At 43.3% G+C, this 23,811-nt stretch overlaps 1 protein-coding gene across 1 annotated transcript in view; it reads left to right on the plus strand.

Annotated features, from left to right (window-relative positions):
• The first annotated feature begins 11,886 nt into the window (after positions 1-11,886).
• The window catches only part of GSG1L (GSG1 like), a 45,127-nt gene continuing 33,202 nt past the window's right edge, over positions 11,887-23,811 (plus strand). The window contains exon 1 of the mRNA XM_065733007.1: positions 11,887-12,187. Within this exon, the coding sequence (XP_065589079.1) occupies positions 11,887-12,187 (301 nt within the window). The remainder of the gene's footprint in view (positions 12,188-23,811) is intronic.

Genomic DNA, 23,811 nt, shown 5'->3' on the forward strand with positions numbered 1-23,811 from the left:
CAGAAGGGGATTGTTTATGTGTTGCTGCCATCTTAGCAAGACTGTGCTCCATTTACATCAGGATATTCCTGTTTGTGTCTGCAGAGACGTGAAACCAGATCTGAGATGCTGACTGAAAGAGCCTGGAAAGTTTCCAGCTTTGAAGCACACGCAGCATTTTGCTAAGCCGGAAAATTAGGGGACAGAACAATAGCGATTGTTTCGCCTTCCCTGTATGCAGGAACACAGCGGCATCGGGTGAGGGAGCTGCGTCAGTCGCTCCTTCCGTTCATTTCCATGCACTGAAAGAGTTAACCGTGCCTTAGCAGTCATGGCAACGGCTGCCTTTGATAACTGATTTTGCTCCCACGACTGTAATGCCACATTTCAAAGACAGGATCAGACAAGTAACCGCAGCAAAAAGCCGTGATGAACTTTGCTCTGTTCATTTCCACCGGGGCGGTGGTAAGCGACTCCATTTCTTCCCTAAGTACAAATTTCTCTGTTACTTTCCTCACAAAGTGCCACAGGGAAATAAAGTACAAACTCACGTCGCCTTGTCAGTGCACGTGGTTCTCAAGCTGTGTGTAACCTGTGGGATGCAGTCCCTCAGTGCCACCCTGTCCTGCAGGCTTCATAAGAGCAGAAAAGAAATGGCAATCCGACCATTTCTCAGAGAAAAGCCATCCAGTCTGAGGAGCACAGATCAGCATCAAGTGTTGGTTACATGGACTTTTCAAAAGGGTTACGTGATATTACTCAACACGAAGGCAAGAAATTCAATTACCTGTTCCATAACACTGACTGGCTGGAATACAGTCTAATTTTTCCTCTAAGTGCATTTCCTTAGAAGCACATTACTGTTGGCTGTCTTTAAAGGCTGCTGATGTTAATAAACAATTCAGCATCTCACTCTCCAAGACATCTTTAAATTAATAAATTCTCACTTTTAATATCTTCTGCACAACTGCACTGATTTTGTCCGTTTTAAAGTTCTATTTTTTCTTTAAAAACATCAAAGAGAAACCAAGATCACTTTTTCAGAACTAAATTGAAAGAAATTGATTTCAATTTCTTGCAAAGGTGATATACTGCAAATGAAGTGCTACAAAGATCAAAACTACTTAAAACCCTGCACATAAAGATGTTTATTATTTAAAGACTTACATAGAAAAGCCTTTTGTTATCAGCACACAACTGCAGAAACAGAAAATAGCTCAGTTCAGACCTGCTGTGGGCTTCTCAATAAACTGAGCTATAAAAACATTCAGAAATCTCTAAATCAGAGTATAAATGGACTTCCAAGATGGCAAGGTTAAGTGAAATTGTCCAAACAAATACCACACACAGAGCTCTAACTTGGTTTCCTTCATTGTATGGGCATAAATCAGCTCTTTACTCAGAAACGGCCACTCTGGAGAGTTCATGCTCCTGATTCACTGACAATCACAGACCTACACATACAGCCAAGGACGTGCTCCCACACACAGACCAGCAGGCAGGCATCCTGCTCATCCCTACACATGCTAGTCCCAGAGCAAGGTCAGACAGGGAGCTTGCACTGGCTTGACACCTCCTGACCACTGGAATAACGTAGAGGAATTAGGAACCCACCAGCCTGAAGTTTGCAGCAGATCTGTGCTTAACAGTGCTAACGGCCAACTCTGCACCAAGCAGCGAGGTGCTGGGCTCACCCCAGAGCCCCCCCAGTGCCTCCCCCTGCTAACACAACTGTTTTGTGTTTCCTTAGTGTGGAGCCAGAAGGAGAGTGACAGCACTCAGCTCTGCAAAGTGGCTATGGGAAGGGGGGGGACACCTCCCAGCAAGGCACTGACCTCTCTAATCTCTGCAAAGAAAGAGAGGAGTGGGCCCCCATGGCTGGGGCCAGACACATGCAATAATTAATGGCAACAAACAAGACATGAGCTGAAACAATTCCCAGCAGGAGGGAGAACGGTAATAAGCCTCACAGTTCTCTCACAGCAGTCTGATCGCAGGATAGATCAGTGCACCACATCAGAACTGGCCTTGGACATGAGCCCGTGACCTACTGACTCCAGGGGTCCTCAGCCTCCTTTACAAGCAAGGTCAAGTCCTCATTTTCCCTTGGGACATAAACAGCATTTTACTTTTTCTTTCCCCCTAAGCCACACATCCCTACAATATCCTTTGATTTCATTAGAAAATGGAGTAGAGAGAACTGCCCTGACTGACCAGTTGGGGATTAACTCACAGATCGTTCACCAGGGGTTGGCCTCGGGTCTATGACATTGCAACCACCAGACTCTTCTAATGGGATGGCAAGGCATTCTGACCAGGCAAAACCAGTCTCAACATCCATGTTAGAAATAAGACAAAACAAAATATTGTTGACTTCAAGCAATGGTATTGCAGGAAATTTAGGCAGTTTATTTAAAAAAAAAAAGGGAAGGGAAAAACAAAAAGAAAATCTTCATTAAAAAGAGGCCTTTTTAAAGGCACGGAGAGTTGAAGAAAATGTATTCTACCTGTCAGAAAAGAAAACCTCAGTAAGAACAGGGGAAACTTGGTGTGGTGAAATAGGAAGGTGAGGGAAGATGATGCAAGCAACAAGGTGCCCTTCAAAAACCTTAAGTCATGTCCAAGTGAGAAAAAAAGGAGGGATCACAGTTTGTCTGATTAAAAAGTAAATACACAATGAATCAAGACAAAAAGAATTGGAGATTCAGCTTCTTAAAAACATCTGAACTAATAATAAATCCTTTTCCAATTACATTAGAAATGGGATGCTTGCCAAGTAGTCTACAGGGCCAACAGATGGTCGTCTTACCACACAGCTCTCAGAGGAGAGGGAGCAACAGAATCATACAGTATCCCAAGTTGGGAGGGACTTATCAGGATTGTCAAGTCCAACTCCTGGCTGCACACAGGACCATCCTAAAATCAGACAGTATGACTGAGAGCATTGTCTAGGCACTTTTGGATTCCAGCAAGCTCAGTGCCATGGCCAGCTCTCCGGGGAGCCTGTCCCATGCCCAGTCTCTCAGTGAAGACCCTTTCTCCAATAACAATAATTGAGAGAGATCTCACAACAACATCAGCCAGTTCTGGGTACCCTGAAACAAATCCCATCAGGCTCCATGGACTTACACGTACCCATGTGGAGCAGCAAATCCCACACAAGTATAGAGCTGACTGGGAGTTTAGAGTTACTGCAGTCACCATCCTCTAACTCAGAGCACCTAGGGTCCCAGAACCCATCACAGGTAACGAAGACAGAGGCAAAGAAGGAATTAAACATCTCTATTTTGTCTGTGTCTGTTGGTAAGGTGACTATTCTCACCAACAGAAAACATTCTCCTTTGGTCATTAACATATTTAATAGCAGACACTGAGCCTCTAACAACTTTGTGTGCTGTGAAGGATCTTATTAATGTTTCTATGCTGAATCTGTATGCCTGAAAAGACAGAGTTACGTTTCACAAGTGGGTGTGCTTGGATTGTTTGTTTATTAGGAAGAAAATTAATAAATTACACAACCTGGTTAGTATTCAGTCTGGAGTTACAGCATGTGGGTGGGAGATTTGAATATGAGCTGTGGTGCACAGCTCCTCATGTGATCCCAGGAGATTTGAGGCTGTGACAGAACTTAGAAGGTCTTTAATCCAACCTCCTGCTCATAGCAGGGCCAGCTGCCATCACTGCAAGCTGCTCAGGGCTTTATTCATTCTGGACCTGGAAATGTTCAAAAATACAAGCTGCAGAACCTCTCAGCAACACACTCACCTTCATGTCCTCTCAGTGGAAAAGAAAGTGACTCCTTAAATCTGGACAGAAGCTCCCTTGCATATTTTGGCTGTAATATTGAACTTATCAAAGCCCAGTAGTTTTGCTATGGGAAAGCTATATTTAGTAAACTCCACGTAAGCATGGAGCTTAGGGTTGGATTAAGTGACCTCTAGAGATCCATTCCAATTAAAAATATTCTGCAATTCACTTTTGGCAGAGCTAATTTAATTGAACGTTCTTACATCTATATCAAATCATGCAGTCTGTTTTGTTTTATGGGAGTTACATTAACAAATGTGGAATAATAGACTTCTGTGAAACCCAAACAACATGGAGCCTCCGAGTAGAGCACACTGTGGAGAAAGTGGGGATCTCCTCAAAGATGCACGTGGCCTTCGAGGCCAAGCAGACAGGCAGCCTGTACCTTACTTCAGACATCCCAGGAAACAGAATGGAAATGACTTCTCCTGATACAAAACTCAATGTAGGAAGAGGTTAGAAATAACTTATTCGGGATCAACTGTGAGCCTGCAGATACTACCACAGGATCCCAAGCTGTACAGACAGCCCTTCTGCTTCTGCTGAGCTTTTTCCCTCCTGCAAGCTTCATTCCCTTCAGGCTCCCAGAAGATCTATTACATTTTTCTTCTGAACGATTGCTCTTTTGTTTTGCACCCCTGCTGAGGTCAGAGTTCATATAGTCCTGGGAGAGTGGCCTTTGATACAAACCTCCTTAATCTGTATAGTTTTTCCTCATATTGTGGTCTTCAAACCTACCTCCTGCTTTTTAGACAGATAACCCTTATCTGCTGTGCTTTCATTCTTTTAAATAGCATCCTGTTTGTCCTCCAGGTTGCTCATATATCTCATCCCTCCTGCTGCTACCCAGGCAGACGGATGGCTAATGTCCTTCTCTCTCTTTGCCAAGTTCTGGTCCTGACTCTCTCCTGCCACCTGGTACAACTTCATTGTTAATTTCCACATTGTTCTCATCGTATCACTGAGTTTGATGCTATTTCCAATACGGTACCAAACTAAACTATTCCAGCATATGTCTCTCACCATCACTGCGTGTGCTGTTGGAATGGCCTCACCCAAGCCTTCTCAGCTTCTCATGTCTGGGCAATTTGGTATTTTCATAGCCACTACTGCACAGCCATTTGTTTTTCTTCCAAAGCACTGTGAAATATTGTTGTCTGCCAGGCACAAGCTTTCTGTGCATCAGTCTGTCATCCTCCCATTGACCTATTCCCTTCCACTTGGAACAGTTATGCAACTACACATCTCTTCCACAAAGACATACCTTTCTTCCCCTCTGTTCTGCATTTACTACCAATCTCTTGGTTTTTCCTTTCGTTGCTTTACCTTCCTGTGTCTTCCCAGAGGAAAAGGCTTCTGCTCAAATTGAGATTTGGCACTGAAACATTTAAAATCAGCTTGCTGTATGAGTAAATTTGTTATGTTCTACAGCCTCTGTCTCAGTGTAAACTGCATGCAGGATTTTGCAAAAATCAGCTTCAGCTTCTACATCCAGCCTGACTGTCCTGCCTTCCTGCGGCTGCCAAGCTTAGCACTTAGCTTCAGGATGACTACCCAGCTTCCACTTGTCCCTGTGCCAGCACCACTACCTGGGATCATGACCACAGCCTCAGGGCTCTCAATCCATTGGTTTGGAATAGCCCTTCATATTCTGTCTGAATTGTGAGCTGATGGTGACTTTGTGTTCTATCATATGGGCCACAACTAAATCACTTCCAAATCAAAACAAGCATTTGGCTTCAGTCAAAAACACTTTCTGTCATCCATTTTCTTTCACTACAAGAGCTGGTAGAACAAAGTTGGTTTGCACACCTCCATGGATTCATTACTAGTGCACATTCATAAAACCATTCCCCTCATCAGCAGAAGCACAGCAGTACAGTGGAGTAGCTAGGAAGATGCATGTGTTTCAGCATATTCCCTTCCTCACAGGGCACAGTAACCAGCAGCAGCTCACTACTGCTGATGTGTTTCAAACACCAATCTCATTCAAATAAATTGGCCTGATGACCCCTTTTTAAACTTCATTGCTAAATCACATTCTACTACAGCTCCTTACAAGCACTAAAACGGCTTCCAGAAAGTTCTTTGTGATACCAGGCAAAGCATCATCAGAAATATCTATAAACATATACAGAAGAAGTTGGTCCATCCTGGGACTGGTGCTCTTCAACAACTTTATCAATGACATAGAGAGTTTTTGAGTTTTTCTGAGTTTCCCTCAGTAAGTTTGCTGATAACACTAAGCTTAGTGATAGAGTTGCTGCAACAGAAGGAAGGGAAGCCAACCAGAGGGACCCGGAAATACTCAAAAAGTGGGCACAAGAGAATCTTATGAGGTTTAACAAGGCCAAATGCAAGATGCTGCGCTTGGGTCAAGGCCATCCCAGATATGAGTACACACTGGGCTTTACACTAAAAGAGGGGATATTTAGGTGAGATGGTAGGAAGAAATTTTTTACTCAAGACAGATAAGGTACTGGAACAGGTTACTCAGAGAGGTCGTGGATGCCCCATTTCCAGATGCATTCAAGGCCAGGATGGGTAAAATCCTGGGCAGCCTGATCTAGTGGCTGACAACCCTGCCCATGTGTTAGAACTTGATCTTTAAGGTCTTCTCCAATCTAAGCCATTCTATGATTCGATGATCATTGGTGTTTTAGGCACTTCCAAATACACAGAGATATATGAACATACAAACTTTTTACGAATGTAGAAATCAGATGTCTGGGTTTTGAAAGAGCATATTTGAATGAAGATTCTACCCAGTAAGTATGAGAACAAAATAAATATAAATTAATTTAACAAAAGGCACAACACAAGAAACAGAAGGATATAAAATTGCCCAGTTTGATATAGAGCGGGAGTGCATCTTTTCACTGTACTGGTTTGGAGGATTTCACCCTGGTCACAGCTCCAACCCAAACCCAGCCATGTCCAGTCCCTTTTTATGAGTCAACTGTTGGCATCGACTTTCAGTTCTACTCAGCGCCACAACAAAAGCACTTGGAACAGATCATCACTACAGCTGCACCGACACTGCTTTGTTGTAGCTCCTCTTGTGCCACCTGCAAAACCACAACCTGAGGCTGCCCAGCTTGTTTTCTGCCAAATTGCTCAGTAATGTGAAAGCCGCCTGCTCTGGGGAATACAGAAGCTGCAGCCCTCCTATTTTCCAGCATGCTCCTACGTGGTGTCTGGCTGCCCTGACTCTTGCACAGCTGCTGGTAGACCTGTCCTGTTCAACCAAATGCAGCATGGTTTGCATTACTGTGTCATTGTGTGCTGATGTCTCTGTACATAGTCTACCTCTTAAAAACCTGAATCGCAAGCAGAGGCACATTATGAAATGGCAGAGTGTGCTACCGTGTGAACATATCCGCCAATGAAAGAGGATTGGGAGTATCATCTACTCTCTGACCTCAAGGAAATCTCTGGAGAAAACATTGCCAAGACATCCCAAATGACTATGGTCCTCTTCTCACCATTTTTTCAGGAGAAAGAGTGCCTTCAGGTCTAGTCTTTTGGTGACCAAGAAAGGATGAGTTATGGTCAAAACTGGTTAAAATATCCAAAGCAGTCACTCTGAAACTGGTACTTAGGTATGTCTTACCTACTGACCAGTGATACTGGATCAAGGTAATTGTAGTGAGAAAAAAAAAAAACTGTTGATTATGCTGTTTGTTTTTTTTTTTATGAGACCTTTCTGTCAAGACTGCTGAAGGTTTTTGCTACAGTACTGTCAGAAAGGATTTTTTCAGTTGGTCAGGTCAAGAAAGAGTTCCTGAGCAGCCTTGTTGGGCTTGAGTCAATCCCCCAAAGTGCATGAGAGACACATCTTTAGTGAAAAGTCAAAAGTTGAACTAAAAACCGAGATAACACTTTTTACCACATTAAAAGAGCAAGAAAAAGATGAGTTATGCTGATATTGAGGCTGAAGAAAGAAAATCCTGACTAGAAAAGGAGAATTTGACCCTGAGAAAAAGAGAAGATCAGCTACTAGGAGGGCTCCATCCCAAGGTGGAAAGAACAGAAAAACACAGTCCAGTGGCTGCTGAAAAAGACATTTACAAACACATAAGAAAGCTCAGGAGGACGGATCTGTAAGAAATGAGAATTTGATGAAAATCTATAGCTTTTTTAAACTGTTAATTTTAAAATAGCATATAATCCCATGCAGTTGACAGTGCTGGTACAAAGAAATGACTAAAGTAAGCACATCAAGCCCCCGCTTCATTAGGGGCCCAAAAGTCCTCTCATTTTATTGAATGTTTCTTTCGTTTTCAGCTAGTGAAAAACAAACCCTCACTGAAAGATTTCCTGTGCAAACACTATAATTAATTTAAGTTATCCGGGAAATTCTTTCTGTGCTCAAGAAAATACTGAGCAATAACAATTTGCACTGATTCTGTAAGGAATAGTGAAGCAAAAAGAGGATACCTATAACTCACAAAGGTAGATCTTCTCACAACATCTGATAAGAGCTATTGCTGCAAAATGGATTTTTAAAGTTCTTGTTGCCACAGTACGAAAACTACTTCTCCATAGCATTCAAACCCTTCTGCTTTACTATGCAAGATAATACCACATAAATACAATTTAATCCAGGCATCTGAACTGCTTTCTGTAACATATGTATGACCTTTCCATTTTTATACACACCAGATCTGATAAACAGAGATTATATAAAGAGGAATCATTTGAGCTTTACAGCATGACTATAGCAGAGACTGTTTTCCCCTTTTTTAAGTGATGCTGACATCCATAGCCAGTGGAGCCTAACAATTAGCAGGGAACTGACTTCTGACTTCTGCTAGGAAACAGAAAAATCACATGAGAAGATTCCCTGACTTGGAGCATGCTTTACTCTGTGCTGAATACTTTAAGTTCTCAAGGCTTTAAAAGCTCTGTAGCAAAAATCACAAAAGAAACGAAACCTCTTCTTTCTGGAGCACAAGTCTTATGAGGAGCGGCTGAGGGAGCTGGGATTGTTTAGTCTGGAGAAGAGGAGGCTCAGAGGAGACCTTATTGCACTCTACCACTTCCTGAAGGGGGGTTGTGGTGAGGAGGGGGTAGGCCTCTTCTCCCTGACAAGTAATGACAGGACGAGAGGGAATGGCCACAAGTTGCGCCAGGGAAGATTTAGATTAGACCTGAGGAAGCATTTCTTTTCTGAAAGAGTGGTCAGGCACTGGAATGGCCTGCCTAGGGAGGTGGTTGAGGCACCATCCCTAGCGCTGTTCAAGAAGCGTTTAGATGAGGTGCTAAAGGACTTAATTTAGTAGTTGGGTAGAGATAGTGATAGGAGGATGGTTGGACTAGATGATCTTATAGGTCCTTTCCAACCTTATGAACTTATGAACTTATGAACTTTATTTTGCTTTCCTTTTTTTTTCACACTGTCCTTTATGCTTGTTCTCAACAGACCTGTCTGCCCAAAAACAAGAATAAAGAGAAGAACAGGAATAGCTGTTAGGATAAGGAGTAAAAACAAAACCTTGAAAGTATTTAGAACAAAGTTACCACAGTAAATCTAACTATTGGATGCCTAGCACCCTGAGAGAAGAAACAGCATCCGAAAGTTGATGCTGGGATCAGAAAAACACAAGGATAGAGCAGCAGACAGAGGAGATTGGTGAGAAAAGGTCTGTAAAGACCTGTGTTCACACTTGGAAAAGTGTGATGAGTCAGGTGCAGACAACGACTTGAAAAATAATCCTGCAGAGCACTAGCTATCCTATGAAGGCGTGCTGTCGAAGTTTAAAGTACAGTCTTTATTTCTCCAAGCAGCTGGTATGCCTTAGAACATGGGAACATCTAATTCCATTGCTAAATGACATGCCCTGCAATACAAAAATAACTGAAGTAATAATCCTGTGGTCATCTAAATAACCATCACCTGAAATTTCTGACGTGCAATTAAAACAAACAAAAAAAAAAACAACATTGATTATTTGTCTTTGTGATAACAAAGGCCTGGAGGGGCACAGTGCAGTTATCATACAATCATACGGTTGGAGAAGACCACCAAGATCAACCCCACCCCACCATGTCCCTCCGTGCCACGCTTACTCTCTTCTTGAACACCTCCAGGGATGATGACTCCACCACCTCACAGGGCAGCCAGTTCCAAAGCATTACCACTTTTTCTGAGAAGAAATTTTCCTGATATCCAACCTGAACCTCCCCTGGCACAACTTAAGGCCATCACCTCTCATCCTGTCGCAGTTACCCAGGAGCACAGGCTCACCACAGCCTCCTTTCAGGAGCTGGAGGGAGCTTAGGTCTCCCTGAGCCCCCTGCAGATGAAACCATCCCATTCCCTCAACTGTTCCCCATCACACTGTGCTCCAGGACTCTCACAGCTCCACTGCCTCTCTCTGGACTCACTCTAGGGCATCGATGTCTTCCTTGCAGTGGGGGGCCCAGAATTTCTGCTGCACGATAGGGCTGCACAAAAGCACTCCTCCAGCACAGGCCACTGGAAAAAATAATAATAATCTGGTGCTGAGAGGCAGTTGTAGATGAGAGGGTGGCAAGAGAGGGCAAAATGAAGCGCCCTAAGGCAGGGAATTATTTGCTCTACCAAGCACTACCTTTGCAAATTTGACGTCATAACAGTTTCGCAGAGCAGCATCTTTTATGGACTTCCTAAATTATTTTTAAAAGAACAGGGCTAAAGCCAAGGGATTCTGTATTAATGGTGGAAAATCTCACAGATATATGGAAGCCGGCGTGCAGGCCAGACACCAGCAAGGAGCATAACAGAGTCCCAGAGCTGGATGTGAGGGAGGCAGGGCTGGGGCCCTTTATCCTGCTGTGCTCAGGAGGAGCTCCAGCAGCTCTTCCCTTCTTGGAGGAGCTGGAGAAGTACCACCATATTGCACAGCTGTGGGCAGTGAGGCACGGGGTGAGCTTTCGTGTCGGTCAGTGTGCAGGTTTAGCAGAGCACAGGGTGTGAGGTGGCCCCTCTGTTTCTGTGACCCTGTGTGGCTGTTTCCGGGGCTCACTTTGTTCCCTCTGCTCAGACCGCTCTGAGGGGCTGCAGGAGGCCCCAGGGTCCTTGCAGGGTGGAAGGAAGGATCGGGCATTCAGTCCAAAGCCCAACAAGCAAATGCAGCCTCCTTACCACAGAAAATAGTGCTCATCTGATGACAAATGCTGCTGACCTCAGTGCTTGGGTACACGGTCTGTACCCTGTGCACACAGCAGCCTTGCATACAGACCGTGCTGCCAGCACCATCCCCTCACTGCACACAAACCAGCAGTGTCCTACAGACCCACTTCACACTGGTATTGTGACAGATGTCAGTTCTACTTCATACACACTTGCAAATTTGAATTCCTCCGTGGCTTTGCTGACCTCCAGCGCAAACCCTTGCAGACAGAGATTACACTGTGGCACCGATAGCAAAATCAGCCCTTCAGTTTGTTCTTCGTGAGCCCGGAATAGAAAAGCTGAAGCGTTACTCCATCCCTCCTTCTCTCGGTCACATCCCTACACGACCAACGCCTTTCGCAGCCACACTGAGCGATCCCTTAGGGGAGGAAGGTGTGACTCTGCCCCGGCCCGCTCAGCCGTCAGCATGATGCAGTCGTCTCCGAGGGCTGCTCAGGAGCGCGGTGGCACAGCAGCTGTCCCCACCGCCCGGCTCCTGCCGAGCATCCCCTGCCTCTCCGTGCTGGGAGAGATCAGCGAGTCCTGCAGCCTGCAGGTGTCTCCCAGCAGAGGAAGCTGCAGAGCCCCTGGGGATCATGTGTGGTACCCGAGCAGATGTTGACTTGCTCTTGGTGCTCTTGGTGAGACAGACCCTCTCTGATCCTCTCACCGCCTGCCAGAGGACGGCCGCACTCCTGCGCCTGCAGCTGCTCCTTTAACGTACGAAGGCAGGATTTCAAGTGAAGAGAAGAATGGGAGTCTGGCTGCAGCGTTTCCTTCGCTGCTACAACAGCAGATTGGAAGAAGCTGAGAGTTTTGGTGCCTGGAAAACTGGATTCTGAATCGTGAGAGGCTTTGAAACACCACCCCCGCCCCCCCAAATAAAACAAAAACCTTTGACTTCTTCTCTCAGCAGGAGGGGGAGGGAGGGCGGATTTACCATGAAGACAAATCGAAGATGCAGAGCCCTGCTAGCAGTGAGTCTGAATCTGATGGCTCTCCTCTTCTCTACAACAGCTTTTATCACGACCCACTGGTGTGAGGGCACGCAGAGGGTCCCCAAGCCGAGCTGTGGGAAAGAGAAGAAGACAAACTGCCTCAACTACAGTGGGAATGAGACTGCCAATGAGACAAACCAGAACGTGGTTCATTACAGCTGGGAGACGGGAGATGACCGCTTCCTTTTCAGGTATTTCCACACTGGGATCTGGTACTCCTGTGAGGAAAATATCAATGCTGCTGGTAAGTGTAAAACAACTTCCTTCCAGCTTGTGTTGTTTTGTGTTTGGCTCAGTGTAATGAACACACAGGCAAGCTGTTCTGCGCTGTAGCTAACGCAGATCTGCCCTGCAGAGAGAGGCAGAATTCTAACAGTTGTTTGTTGAAACACAACCTGTTCCCAGAAGCAGAAATTTGCTTGTTTACCTGCTGGCGGATGCAGGGTCTGTGCTGTACAGGCAGCGGTGAGCGGTGTGTGCTCCCCCTCAGCGGCACTGCAGCTGGGGACTGCTCAGCGCTTCTCCTCCCAGAGCTGCTCCATGCAGCGCACAAAAGGCAGCGGCTGTGAGTTGTTATGGAGATTCTGACATTGACCCTATCGGATTGCGATCGTCCCCTCCGTAACCCGAAGGGCAGCGGTCTGAATGGCAGGAGAAGCACAAGGCTCCCAGTTTTTATCAGGCTGTAGCCTAGAGTTCCTCTTTTCTAAGTAAATGAGCACTCAAATCGTTTCTGGCGGCTCGATTATACATGGTATATACTGGAGTGGAAAGGTAGTTAAAGGGCAGAACTGGGAACAGGGAAGCTCATTTCTGTTCCCTGTTCAGCCATTTACTTACTGAGAACCACTAGAGAAGACCGCTTCAGTTTAGAAGTGAATTCATTTTCCTTTCTGTACTGTGGAATTTACCAATAAAACACAGGAGGATGTATGGAAGGCAGTCCTGCTTCCAGAGTTGTCTGACAGAGCTCACATCCAAACTCAGATTTGAAAGAGCTGCCTTGCTATTGCCCAAGGAGTGACTCAGGGGCTGGCTCACTGCTGCTGGGAGAGGAGGACAGCTAATCCTCCCATGTGTTGTGTCTCTGAGGACACAACCTCCCTGGTAGTGGGAAGTTGACAGCATCTGGTGAGCTGCTCCATGAGCATGTACTATAAAGTGGGGCAGACTCAGTGAGCAGCTCATAGTCCACTTCATCCCAAGGTGTTGTGCGCACTCACTGGGAATTCTGGGGGATAGTGCTTCATGTTGGTCATTACAACTCAATTCGACGTAATAAAAGAGAAGCTGATGAACTCTAGCCTTGAGAGTGGCAACAAGTGGTCCCATGCTAAAATAAGTGCACCGAAGTAACACTCTTGACATTAGGGGGAAATAACGTAGAAAAAGAAACACTTTTCTTATTGATTTGGAAATAAACTCAGACCACAGCAGACTAAGAGACCCTCCAACATTATGAGCATCTTATTTAAGACTGGCACAAACAAACATGCCTGAATTCCTGGCAGATACTGCAAGGTTTCCAAGCCAAGCTTTATGTTTAGCATAACTTGTAACTGTGTGGCTCTTAATCTGAAACCTGAATTATCTGTGGGCAGAGAGAAATATGAGGATCAGTTCTGTGCTGAGTAAACAAAGCCATGCTGTAGTGAGAGATATTAGGAGGTGGCTGAAAGCCATCTTTAGAAAGTTACGGTGAAAGCAGGAGAGAAGGTTGTTTCTCCTCTCCAGCACACCACCATAGCAGCCTCATGACTGTTTTATCTTACTTGAAACGCTAACTTGGTGACAGGAACTTTTCAATCAGCAGATAAGGAGCAGCCAATTAGAATCCAGCCAGGTATAAGGTTATATTGGCTTAGGCAGACAGCTGCTTTGTTTGGGTTTTACAGTAGATTTTCTGGTAAGGACAGGAATGGTGTAATGGACACAGATCTAAATATGGCCCATGAGAGTGTCAACAGATGAAAGGTCTTCATCCAGACTTCATGGTTTGTGATACCAGACTATCAGGACATTGCCTTGGTCTGTGGTCATTGCTTATACATTCAGCCCCTCTGCTCAATACATCAAGTGAGCAGTTCCATGGGCTTATTGCACTGCTCACAGTACATCTACTGACCACAGTTCTCTAAGTATTGCAAGTATTATGGTCACCATGTCATTAGTGAACACCTTAGGATGCCAGGACAATGCCAAGAATATACCACTCAGCACACAGAAAGTATTACATCCGTCAAAATCAGTACCTAAAATGCACCACATACTTTTGATAACACTTTTCTTAAAGCTTTACAAAAACCATACTAAAAATGACTGTATAGGAAATGTATCAGCCCCTAATCTTCTTTGAGGTCCTCTGCTGGACTCTCTCTGGAAGTTCCCTATCTTTCTTGAACTGAAGAGCCTAAAACTGGACACAGTGCTCCAGATGTGGGCTCACCAGGGCCACAGTAGAGGAGGAGGACCACCTCCCCCGACCTGCTGGCCACACTCCTTTTAATGCATCCCTGGATATCATTGGCCTTCTTGGGCACAAGAGAACACTGTTGACGTATGGTCGACCTGCTGTCCATCATTAAACCCAAGTCCTTCTCTGCAGAACTCTTCTCCAGCACAACTCTCTCAGCCCCTAGCCTATATTAATGCATGTGGCTATTCCTCCGCTGGTGTAGAACTCTGTACTTGCCCGTGTTCATCTCCACCCAACTCTCCAACCTGCCCAGGTCTTTCTGAACAGGAGGATGTCTATGATTCTCACACAATCTGCATACTGAACGCAGAATTACCAGCACATTGCATTTAGCCTAAGTGCTAAGTCTCTTTATCACACTGCTAACTGTTATCCAGTGTCATGGAGACCCCTTGCCCTGGGTGTCTATACATAAGGCACTGTCCTGAGCAACCCATGCAGGACATTCTCACACTGCTTGCTTAACAATCTTCTTTTAGCCCACACCTGATGTCATCAACAGTCTTTATCCAGGCAGAGTCCTTTCAGTAACCGCTCCATAGCTTTATAGCAGTCAGCAGTACATATGGCCACAGACAACAGGAGCACCATTCCTACAGCTCCTGACCTTTCCCTGAATACTCACTGCAGATGTAGGAATGAATCCCTCCTGCAGGGCCAGCAATTGTCTATGTTGTTGCAATGCTGTCAAAACAAAAATGTTTTTAGTTTCTTTCCACTGCTTATCAGAAACATCTGCTTAAATTTCAGATGCAGGGGTGCAAAAACATGCCATACACTGTATGGAGAGTAGCGAAGTGGGCCCTCTTCTTGTTTCTAGGTTTCACTAACATGTTTAACAGATGCTGAACGTTGAGATTATTTCTGAATGTAAAGTTAATTTTTACCCAGCGTGCCTAGGACTGCTAAAGAATCTGGAAAACATTTTGCACCTGAGAAATACAATTTTGAATTCCCTCTGGAAAAAGAGGCACTTGAGCATAAATATTCCTTCTGTAGTTGAATCTTGTAACTATTTAGCACAGCTTCTGACTCAAAAGCATGCTGAATTCTAATCTGCTTGAATGAGGATGGAGGCTCTCCCTTTCCAGAGTGGTTTCAATGCTTTGGACCCCAAACAGGTGAAGGTACCATCCATAAGGGAAATGCATCTAATTTCCCAAAGGACATGAATCTCGAGCGTGCCTTATGAGCTGTGTAGTTCAAGCTGGTCACAAATCCAGTTCTGCACTTACAAACAACACAAAGTGTTTGGTGCCTCCTTCCAGACTGTGAATTCCTTCAGAGCTGAGCTGCCTATCATTTTATTTCTTTTTGAGTATGACCTTGCGTGCATATGCTATTTCACAGCTACTGTTGTAACCTGTGCTTGGGCCACTACTGATGTGTCACAAGAGTCTAAACTTAGTGATAGGATAACAGCAGCAGGGATAGAAAAGATCCAGTGGTAAGCTAATTGAAGAATTTTCTGGCTTGAGAATATATCATTAAAAAAAAATCAACATATGAAGTAGGCAAGGCAGCCTACCTTATTCTTTTGAGAACTGTAAAGCAATAACATCTCAGCCTTTTTTACTTGTTAAAGCATTTATTTGATTTTAATAGAAATAAACCATAACTCAGATCTTGTTTAAGTGGCTAATGAGTGGGCAATCTCAGTAATCACATCCAGCAGCATGAAATCACTTGTGTAGATGCACTGTAAGAGTACTGCCCTTTCCAATAAAAAACGAGCTTTTCAGTGTTGCCCACCACGCTCCACAAAAGCCAGAGAAATAAGTGAAGTGTACATATAGGCTTGCTTTGTATTATTGGAATTCTATTTTGAAAGCAAGATGTCTCTGTACTCTCTGTGCCACCACATACTCACTAGCACTCTTCAAGGAGTAAATTATAGAATGGTTTGGGTTGGAAAGGACCTCAAAGATCACATAGTTTTAATCCCCCACCAAGGGTAGTGTTGCCAACAGCTCTGTAAGATGCGAGGTCATGCTGCCCAGGGCCCTATCCAACCTAGCCTTGAACACCTTCAGGCTGGAGCATGGATGAGTAGAATTTACCTGACACGCAGAGATGCATCAGAGCGGACCACAAATACAGACAATAAAAGCACACTTGCACAAGGAGCCAGAGAACTAGAGAGGTGCATCCCGCGGCAGTGAATAAATCTGTAACATATGAAGACATAAGGCTCGTGTACATTTTCGCAGTATGAAGTACAGAAGCAGTACTGCTTCACCCTTCTCTTCCCAACAACATGATAATAAGCATGTGTGACTCACCATAGGCAGCTGTCCAGGGAGAGGGACAGGGCAGAAACACCTGTGAATATATAATTAAAAAGCAAGAGGAATTGGGAATTCTTATTGCGCTATGAAAAATGTAATATAATTGGCATAACTGAAACCTGGTGGGTTTATTCACAACTGGAATGTAAAAATTGCTAGTTACAAATTGCTTAGGAAGGAAAGAGTGGGTAAAAGAAATTGAGGAGGTTTAGCTTTGTATGAAAGAGATAATTTCCAGAGATAGAAGAACTGAACTCAGGGGACCTGGATAGTTTCCATCTGAGAACGGTGAAATAATTGGCACGTGAAAATGCAGTTTTGGTAGCAATAATCTTTCTTGAATCTGCACATTTCTTTATTCAAAGAGGAAGATGGGAAAGAATAATACGGACCACTTGACCCAGTGACATTAGGACAGGTTTTAGGCAGAGCAGTCAGTATAGGGCAGCAAATGGATTCTATCAAAGGTAGAGTTTTATCAGAGGAAGAACTTTCTACAAGAAGATTAGATTCTTAGACAAGGGTAACACATTAGACAGAGTCTCTGTGGACTTTCACAAAGCATCTGATGGAATGTCCCACTGAAAATTCTTTACAGAGCTACAGACAGCAGAGGGATTGGTAACAGCAGGTTGCTAGGTATCCACACATTTCCACAGTGGAAAACAGCCAGAGCCTCTTCGAACTGAAAGAAAGGCACAAAGCACAGAGAATTATGACACTGATGGGGAATGACAGAGTTCAAACAAGAAATATCATTGACTTCTACAATTTAAGAACAAGAGGCATAACAAATAAATATAAATATTTCCTCCTAAAGAGTTCCCTGCCGTAGAGTGCTCTGAAGGTGAAAACTGAGGACTGCATGCATTCAGGAAGGAAATATTCATCACTGACACAATGACTTGAGAGCAGCCTCTGACCAGGAAGACCCCAGACTAACGATGCAGCACTGATATCACAAGAGGAGTACATGAGCAGAATCACTCTGTACTGCATTCACATACCTTCTCTAAATATCAATTATTTATGATGATACAAAAATTGTGAAGCAGGTAGAAATTTTGCAGGAAAGCGTAGCGCAGATTTTACATTACATTATTTATTATTATGGGGATAAATAAAGAGGCTGTAAGCTGATTAAAGATCAGTCTTCCAATGAGGCTGAAGCAATTAATATAAGAAGAGTAAAGATCACAGTGGAGATCAGTTATATCTAGCAGTCCTTGGGTTTGGTCTTGAGACTGATTTGATTATTAGTGAGATTAACAATCTTCACAGAGAACCAGAGATGCAATTAACATTATCCAGTTTCTTCAAATAAAATTAAAATTAAAAGCAGTGGACATTTACAAAGATATGTATGTGCCTCAACTGATCATCATCATCATTACAGTCACTGGAGAGTAATGAATACTCCTAAGGGAGGTTACAGTCTTTCTGGAATGGGATGAACAAAGCCCTATGATAACCTGTTCTCCTCGTTGGCCAGAAAAGGCATCTGTCCAAGAAGTTGCCATTCTAACACAAGAATCTTAATTCAAAGAGAACAGTCTTACTTTAAATGTGCTGCTAATATATGCTGTGTCACAAAGTCTGGAAATATCGGTATTATAAAGACTTATCTCCATAACTAAAAGTGAGCTGGTCTGACAGAGCAGGAAGAATAGTGTGGAAGTAAACAAATTTAAAAGCATAAATTACACAATTCTGTGAGGTCACAGGTACTCAGTGGTAGGCAAAAGATAAGAAATAAGTTGTGGGACAGCATTTGTCTGTGAGTTGACTGCCAGCTGCCAGGGGGCTGCGATAGAAAGGGAAAGGGACTGCAAAATACATGCACTGTGGGATTTCTAAGGTAGATGAGGAGAAGAGAATCTCCAAGACAAGACAAAAGTGGTCCTCTTTAGTAGAACAAATCAATTATCAAGAGGAGCTATGATGGGACCATGCACACACATACACACACACATTCAAAGAACAATAAAAGAACATTGTTTAAGTTATTTATCATTGAGACAAATGAAGATGCAAGGAGGGGTTCTCAGGAAGCGTGTGTCTGGAACTCACCGCCACAGAGGGCAGTGTGAGCAAAGGAAATCACTGAAATACTGATACTTTTCAAATTCGCAGAAAGAAATGTAAGAGAAAAGAGCAACGTTTCTGGCACGAGGAAGCTTGGAGTGAAGCCTGCATAACTGATTTGTTGGTATCTTGAGGAGGTCTGAAAGAAGCCATCTTGGTTTGACTGCCTTTTGTCACACCATGTTTATACTGTATTAAATTACACTGAATCCATGCTTCAGGGTTTCCACTGGTCATTGATAGAAGCCAAGGAAAAATAGCTGCTGGCTTGATGCATGTCGTATTTTCTGGACAGTTTTATGCCTTCTCTAAAGCATCAGAAATTGGCTACAGATGGAGACTGTGCAAGGGTGCTTTGCTGCTCTCCACATTATTACAGCTTCTCAGAATCTAATTGGTATGTCTGTTCATGCACTGAACATTAAATTGATGATCTAATTTGCGATCAGAAGAGAAACCTCCCTCCAGGTTAGATAACAAGGATGATAATGGATTTTTGCCTTCTTTTAGAACAAGGGGAAAGGTCCATTTCAGGAAAGCACCTGTGATTCTTCTTAACAAATCCTGAGGTGTTGCTTGTAGGGTAGGATAGCCCTGGCCATAGGAATTCAGCCAGTGAAAGGAGTCCTCACATCGGTTCATCTTCCTCACAACAACTCTTGTTCTTTTCCTGGGGTACATGACAGCTGTAGTTCCTGTGGTCACTGCTTTATTACAGACCTTCAGGTTTTCACAGAATAATGGGGATGTTTTGTGTCGGTGATGCACTGTGAATTCTGCATTTGAGGTCCTCCCGGTCCTGCCAGACAGACTAGCTGTATGAACACCTATTGTAAACTGTCAGCATCAGGTCTTCGCATGCTGGAAACAGAGCAAAGGGATGAGGTCAGGCAAAGCACCACTTCTTGCTAAGTTTCTCTATCTCACAAACAAAAACTACATCACTTTCTCTTTGGATGAGTCTCAGCCAGTCTTGAATCCCAGCAGTCTCAAAGAAGCTGTCTGAGGGGCTTTCTTGGTTGCCTGTAGATGGAATAAACTTCAAAGAAGTGGAAGATAAACACATAGGTCCCATCTTTCAAAGAGAGACAAATGATCACCCAGATGGGTAACTGAGACTGCTACCTTAGTTACTGCAGGATACCATCAGATGCATTCAGGACTGCAGACGTAAATACGGGATGGAATATCAATCATCACAGTATCCTCCTGGATTTAAATTACACCAGACTAATTCTTGATTTAAAATTTTTCTTTATGTGGAATTAGCAGAGCTAAAATAGGTAAAATTAAAAATTGACTTACCTGACAGATCTCAAAGTAAGGAATTATCGGGGAGTAGGGTCACTTCTATCATGATCCTCTGTTAATCATGTTTTGCTGTAATGTTATTCAGTATTCTTGTTGGTAATCTAAATGGTAATATAAATCTTCCCTGACCTAACTTGCCACTGATTTAAAGACTACAGACAGCAGTAAATAATGAGAAGCAGATGTTATTTCTATGGAATGACATGGCCTGTACGAATAGTCACAGGCAAACAAAAATTCACTTTAAGCTGTTCCACCTTGCACTCAGCTGCCTCACGGGGCATGGTGGGAGGGAAGGACATAAGCCATGTGTACTGGGAATCCAGCTCACTCTACAATGTTCAGACTCCCTAGATTTGGAGAGACACAAATATCGTATCACACTGCCATTCCAACTGATTTAATTCTGCATTATCTGACCAGACAAAAAGTATTAAATGAGACTTTGTTGCAGAGTTCTTTAGGTAAAAGCTTAGGAATAAGGTTCACAAAAATAAATACATTTTTCCACCCGATTTCAAAAATTGGATATTCTTTTGCAGCATACTCTGTGTTCTACTGTCCTTCTCATACTCTTTGTTAAAACATCTGTGCCTGGAAGGTTAAGGTTGTCTGCTTCCATCCTCTGAGTCAGCTTAGAAACTCAGGATGCCTCAACCCAAAAAATAAGGGTAGGGAAGATAGGACAAGTTTCGGAAGTTCACTTTGAAGCAGGCAGCCTGAATCACAACAGCTTAGAGGATCAGAGCAGACAGATGAGCAAGCCACGGAAGATATACTGTTAAGAGTGTCAACTGTAAAGAAGAAATACAGGCTAAGGTGGTAAAATTCAAGGTTCCCACTCCTCTGGCAATCACTTTTTACCTCTTAACCTACAGGCACTTGCATGTGTTTCAAGCTACAATCTTACACGTGGAAGTATTTTGTTGTTCTTACTGATTATTTATATATCACTACAGCTAAGAATCTAGAGCTTGATTCTTACAGAAAACCATTGAATAAATGTTAGAACCATTGCTTTTGGTGAACCCTTACAGATTAAGTTAATGAATGAAGGTTTTCATGTTTTCATTTTGAAAAACTAAAAGGTCCTTTACTTCGCAGTACTTCAACCTTGAACATTTCTTCATCGATTACAACAGTTTCCACCATGATCCCACCAAATCATCTTAAATTGGTCACTTTCAACTTTTCTGTGAAAAGCTGAGGGCTGAGAAGATACTGGCTTTGCTCTCCTCAGAAGAAAGGTGAGGTAAACATTCGGTTTCCTCTTCGTCAGAAGAAGTTAGTGAATCCTTTTCTTCTTCTATCCATGCTGGAGCAGCATCACAAGCTGTTCCTTGATCTTGTTTTGGAGGATCAGGAGAAGGGGAGCCTGAGGAATCAAGCTGCTTCTCTAGATCAGAAACAGAAGAAAAAATAAAATTGAGCCACCTGGATCAGAAACATCTTCTGTTTCTGTAGATCCACCTAGAAAAGGACACTAAGTCCATTCTGCTGATGGCATAAACAGGAGATGCGTAACCCCTCTTTGGTTCCTATACTTTCATTTGATATTTTAGAAATTTAGAAAGCAAGCTAACCAAAAGAGTGATGTACTATAAGCCTTTTAGATCACACCCCTCTCTACAGGATCAAGTACTTAATCTGTCAAGGAAAGGCTTGATCTGGAGATGGTGTCTGGACGCAAGACTCGTGCACATGCTATGTCTGAGGAGCAGTTGATTCCCTCAGCAGTAGAGACGCCTTGCAGAGAGATCTTGACAAATGCGAGGGCTGGGCAATGACCAAGTGTGGGTCCCTTCCAAATGAGAATATTCTTTGGTTCTTTTTAGTGACTCATGTTCACAGCAACATGCCATGCCATTGTAGTAACACTCCGTTCTGAATTTGTCCTTTCCTCCATTTTTAGCACACATTAGCTTTTGATGTTTTCATTTTCTGGAATAATCCTAACCGTGAAACAGAGTTCCCTTCTTTGCTCTCAGAGACTTTCATCTCTGCTTGCTCTGCTTATGTATTTCTGCAGCTAGGGCACAGATCCAATATGAATACTCTGGTTGGGCGTTATCAGGAGAGAAGTGCTGGCATGGTTGAAAGAGAATCCATGCTGACCCACAGCTACTAATTGGAAAGAGTGGAAGATACTCCTTTGATCTTTGCTAATCACCAGCCTGAAGGGAACTGTTAATGCAGTCATATGAGAAACTGTAGAAGACATCACGCATATATATATATATAGTGAGGTACATATCAGCTGCATATTCTGTCATAAGCATTATTTCTGGTCTTCAACGCTTTCCTGGAAACCTGATAGTCCCACAGATAATGGACTCCCTAAGAACTAACATGTGTTTTGCATATTTGCATTAGCAAGATCATTCTCCTTTTTCGAGCACTTAGACACAAAGGATAGCAAATGGGAAGTGAACAAAATGGTGCCACGAGTTCCCTGTGGAGCCCCTGAGTAGGAAACAACTCTGCTTTTCCATTAGTTTTCTGGAATGGCACCTTGGCACCTGGAAAGAGATGAGTTTTGCAGAGTGAGGCTGCAAGCAAAGTGCAATGTTTTTGACCATAAAGCTGAACACAGAGTAAGCACAGTGGGTCAAAGTTATTACCTCTGCAATGGACAGGTACGGTTCTCATCCTTCCATTCTGTGGTTTGAATCTGAAGAGCTTAATCAAAACCTCGCACAATTTCATGCTTTCCAGATCATAAAGTCAGGTCTAATTTGACATCAGATTCATTGAAAACCTCTCTCAGCACCATTGTTCTCCTGATTCTGTTTTCCATCTCAAGTGTATGCCCATCTATATGTATGTACACAAAGGGCCAGTGAACCCATTGGGCTTCACGAAGATAATCAGAAGAGTCTTGTGACTTCCATGGGTTTCAATTAGACATGACTGTGAAGAAATTTGCTTTCAGCTACTGTGAAAGATTTTCCCATCAGTCAGGGTTTTGGTGCAGAGAACACAGTTGCCATGGCACAGAACCTGACTTAGCACAGCATGCTGCCTGTTCCCTGCTCCTCCTGCACCCAGTGCCCCTGCACAACTATCTGCTGCCCCGAGGAAAAGAAAAGGAAACTTTGCAGTGTACACGTTGCTTCTCTGATAAGATTATTAGCATTTCCTTTTGAATTTGTGAATTAAGAAAAAAATGCGTGACTGAAATGAAGAGTGGAAATAAGCAGTCTTCTGCTAGTAAAGGTAGAAAGGTTTAAGAGTTTGAGTTCGATGAAATAGAAATGAGAATTGGAGCAAATTCTCATGTTATGTGAAAGCAAGAGGAATGCTGACAGGCTATAAATGAAAGCTGTTGGAGTGATAGAGAACTGATGTTTGCATAGCTCAATGCATATTTGAGTGCAACTCTGTAAAAACAGGTTTGTTTTCCAGAAGAAAATATTGTTCCAGCAAAATCAACACTGTCAACAGTTGGTTTTGGAGACCAAAGCTTGATTTCCACCAGGGAAAAAAAAGAAAATCAATTAAGTGCTTTGTCTGGGATAAGTTTAATCAAAAGCGGAATGTTTCACTTGCTAATTAACCTGATAAACTTAGTTTGAGTGAGGTCATTAACCTATATTTTTACTAATGTCGTATTTTAATTCACTGGAGTGGTGATGCAATCCTCATCCTCTCCTTCGGGCCTCTGGAGGGCTGTATCATTTTTTAAGGCACACACAATGATTTTACTCT

Source organism: Cyrtonyx montezumae, unplaced genomic scaffold (genome assembly GCF_038088225.1).
Source record: "Cyrtonyx montezumae isolate F1298 unplaced genomic scaffold, pur_monq_1.0 scaffold_16, whole genome shotgun sequence".
NCBI lineage: Eukaryota > Metazoa > Chordata > Aves > Galliformes > Odontophoridae > Cyrtonyx > Cyrtonyx montezumae.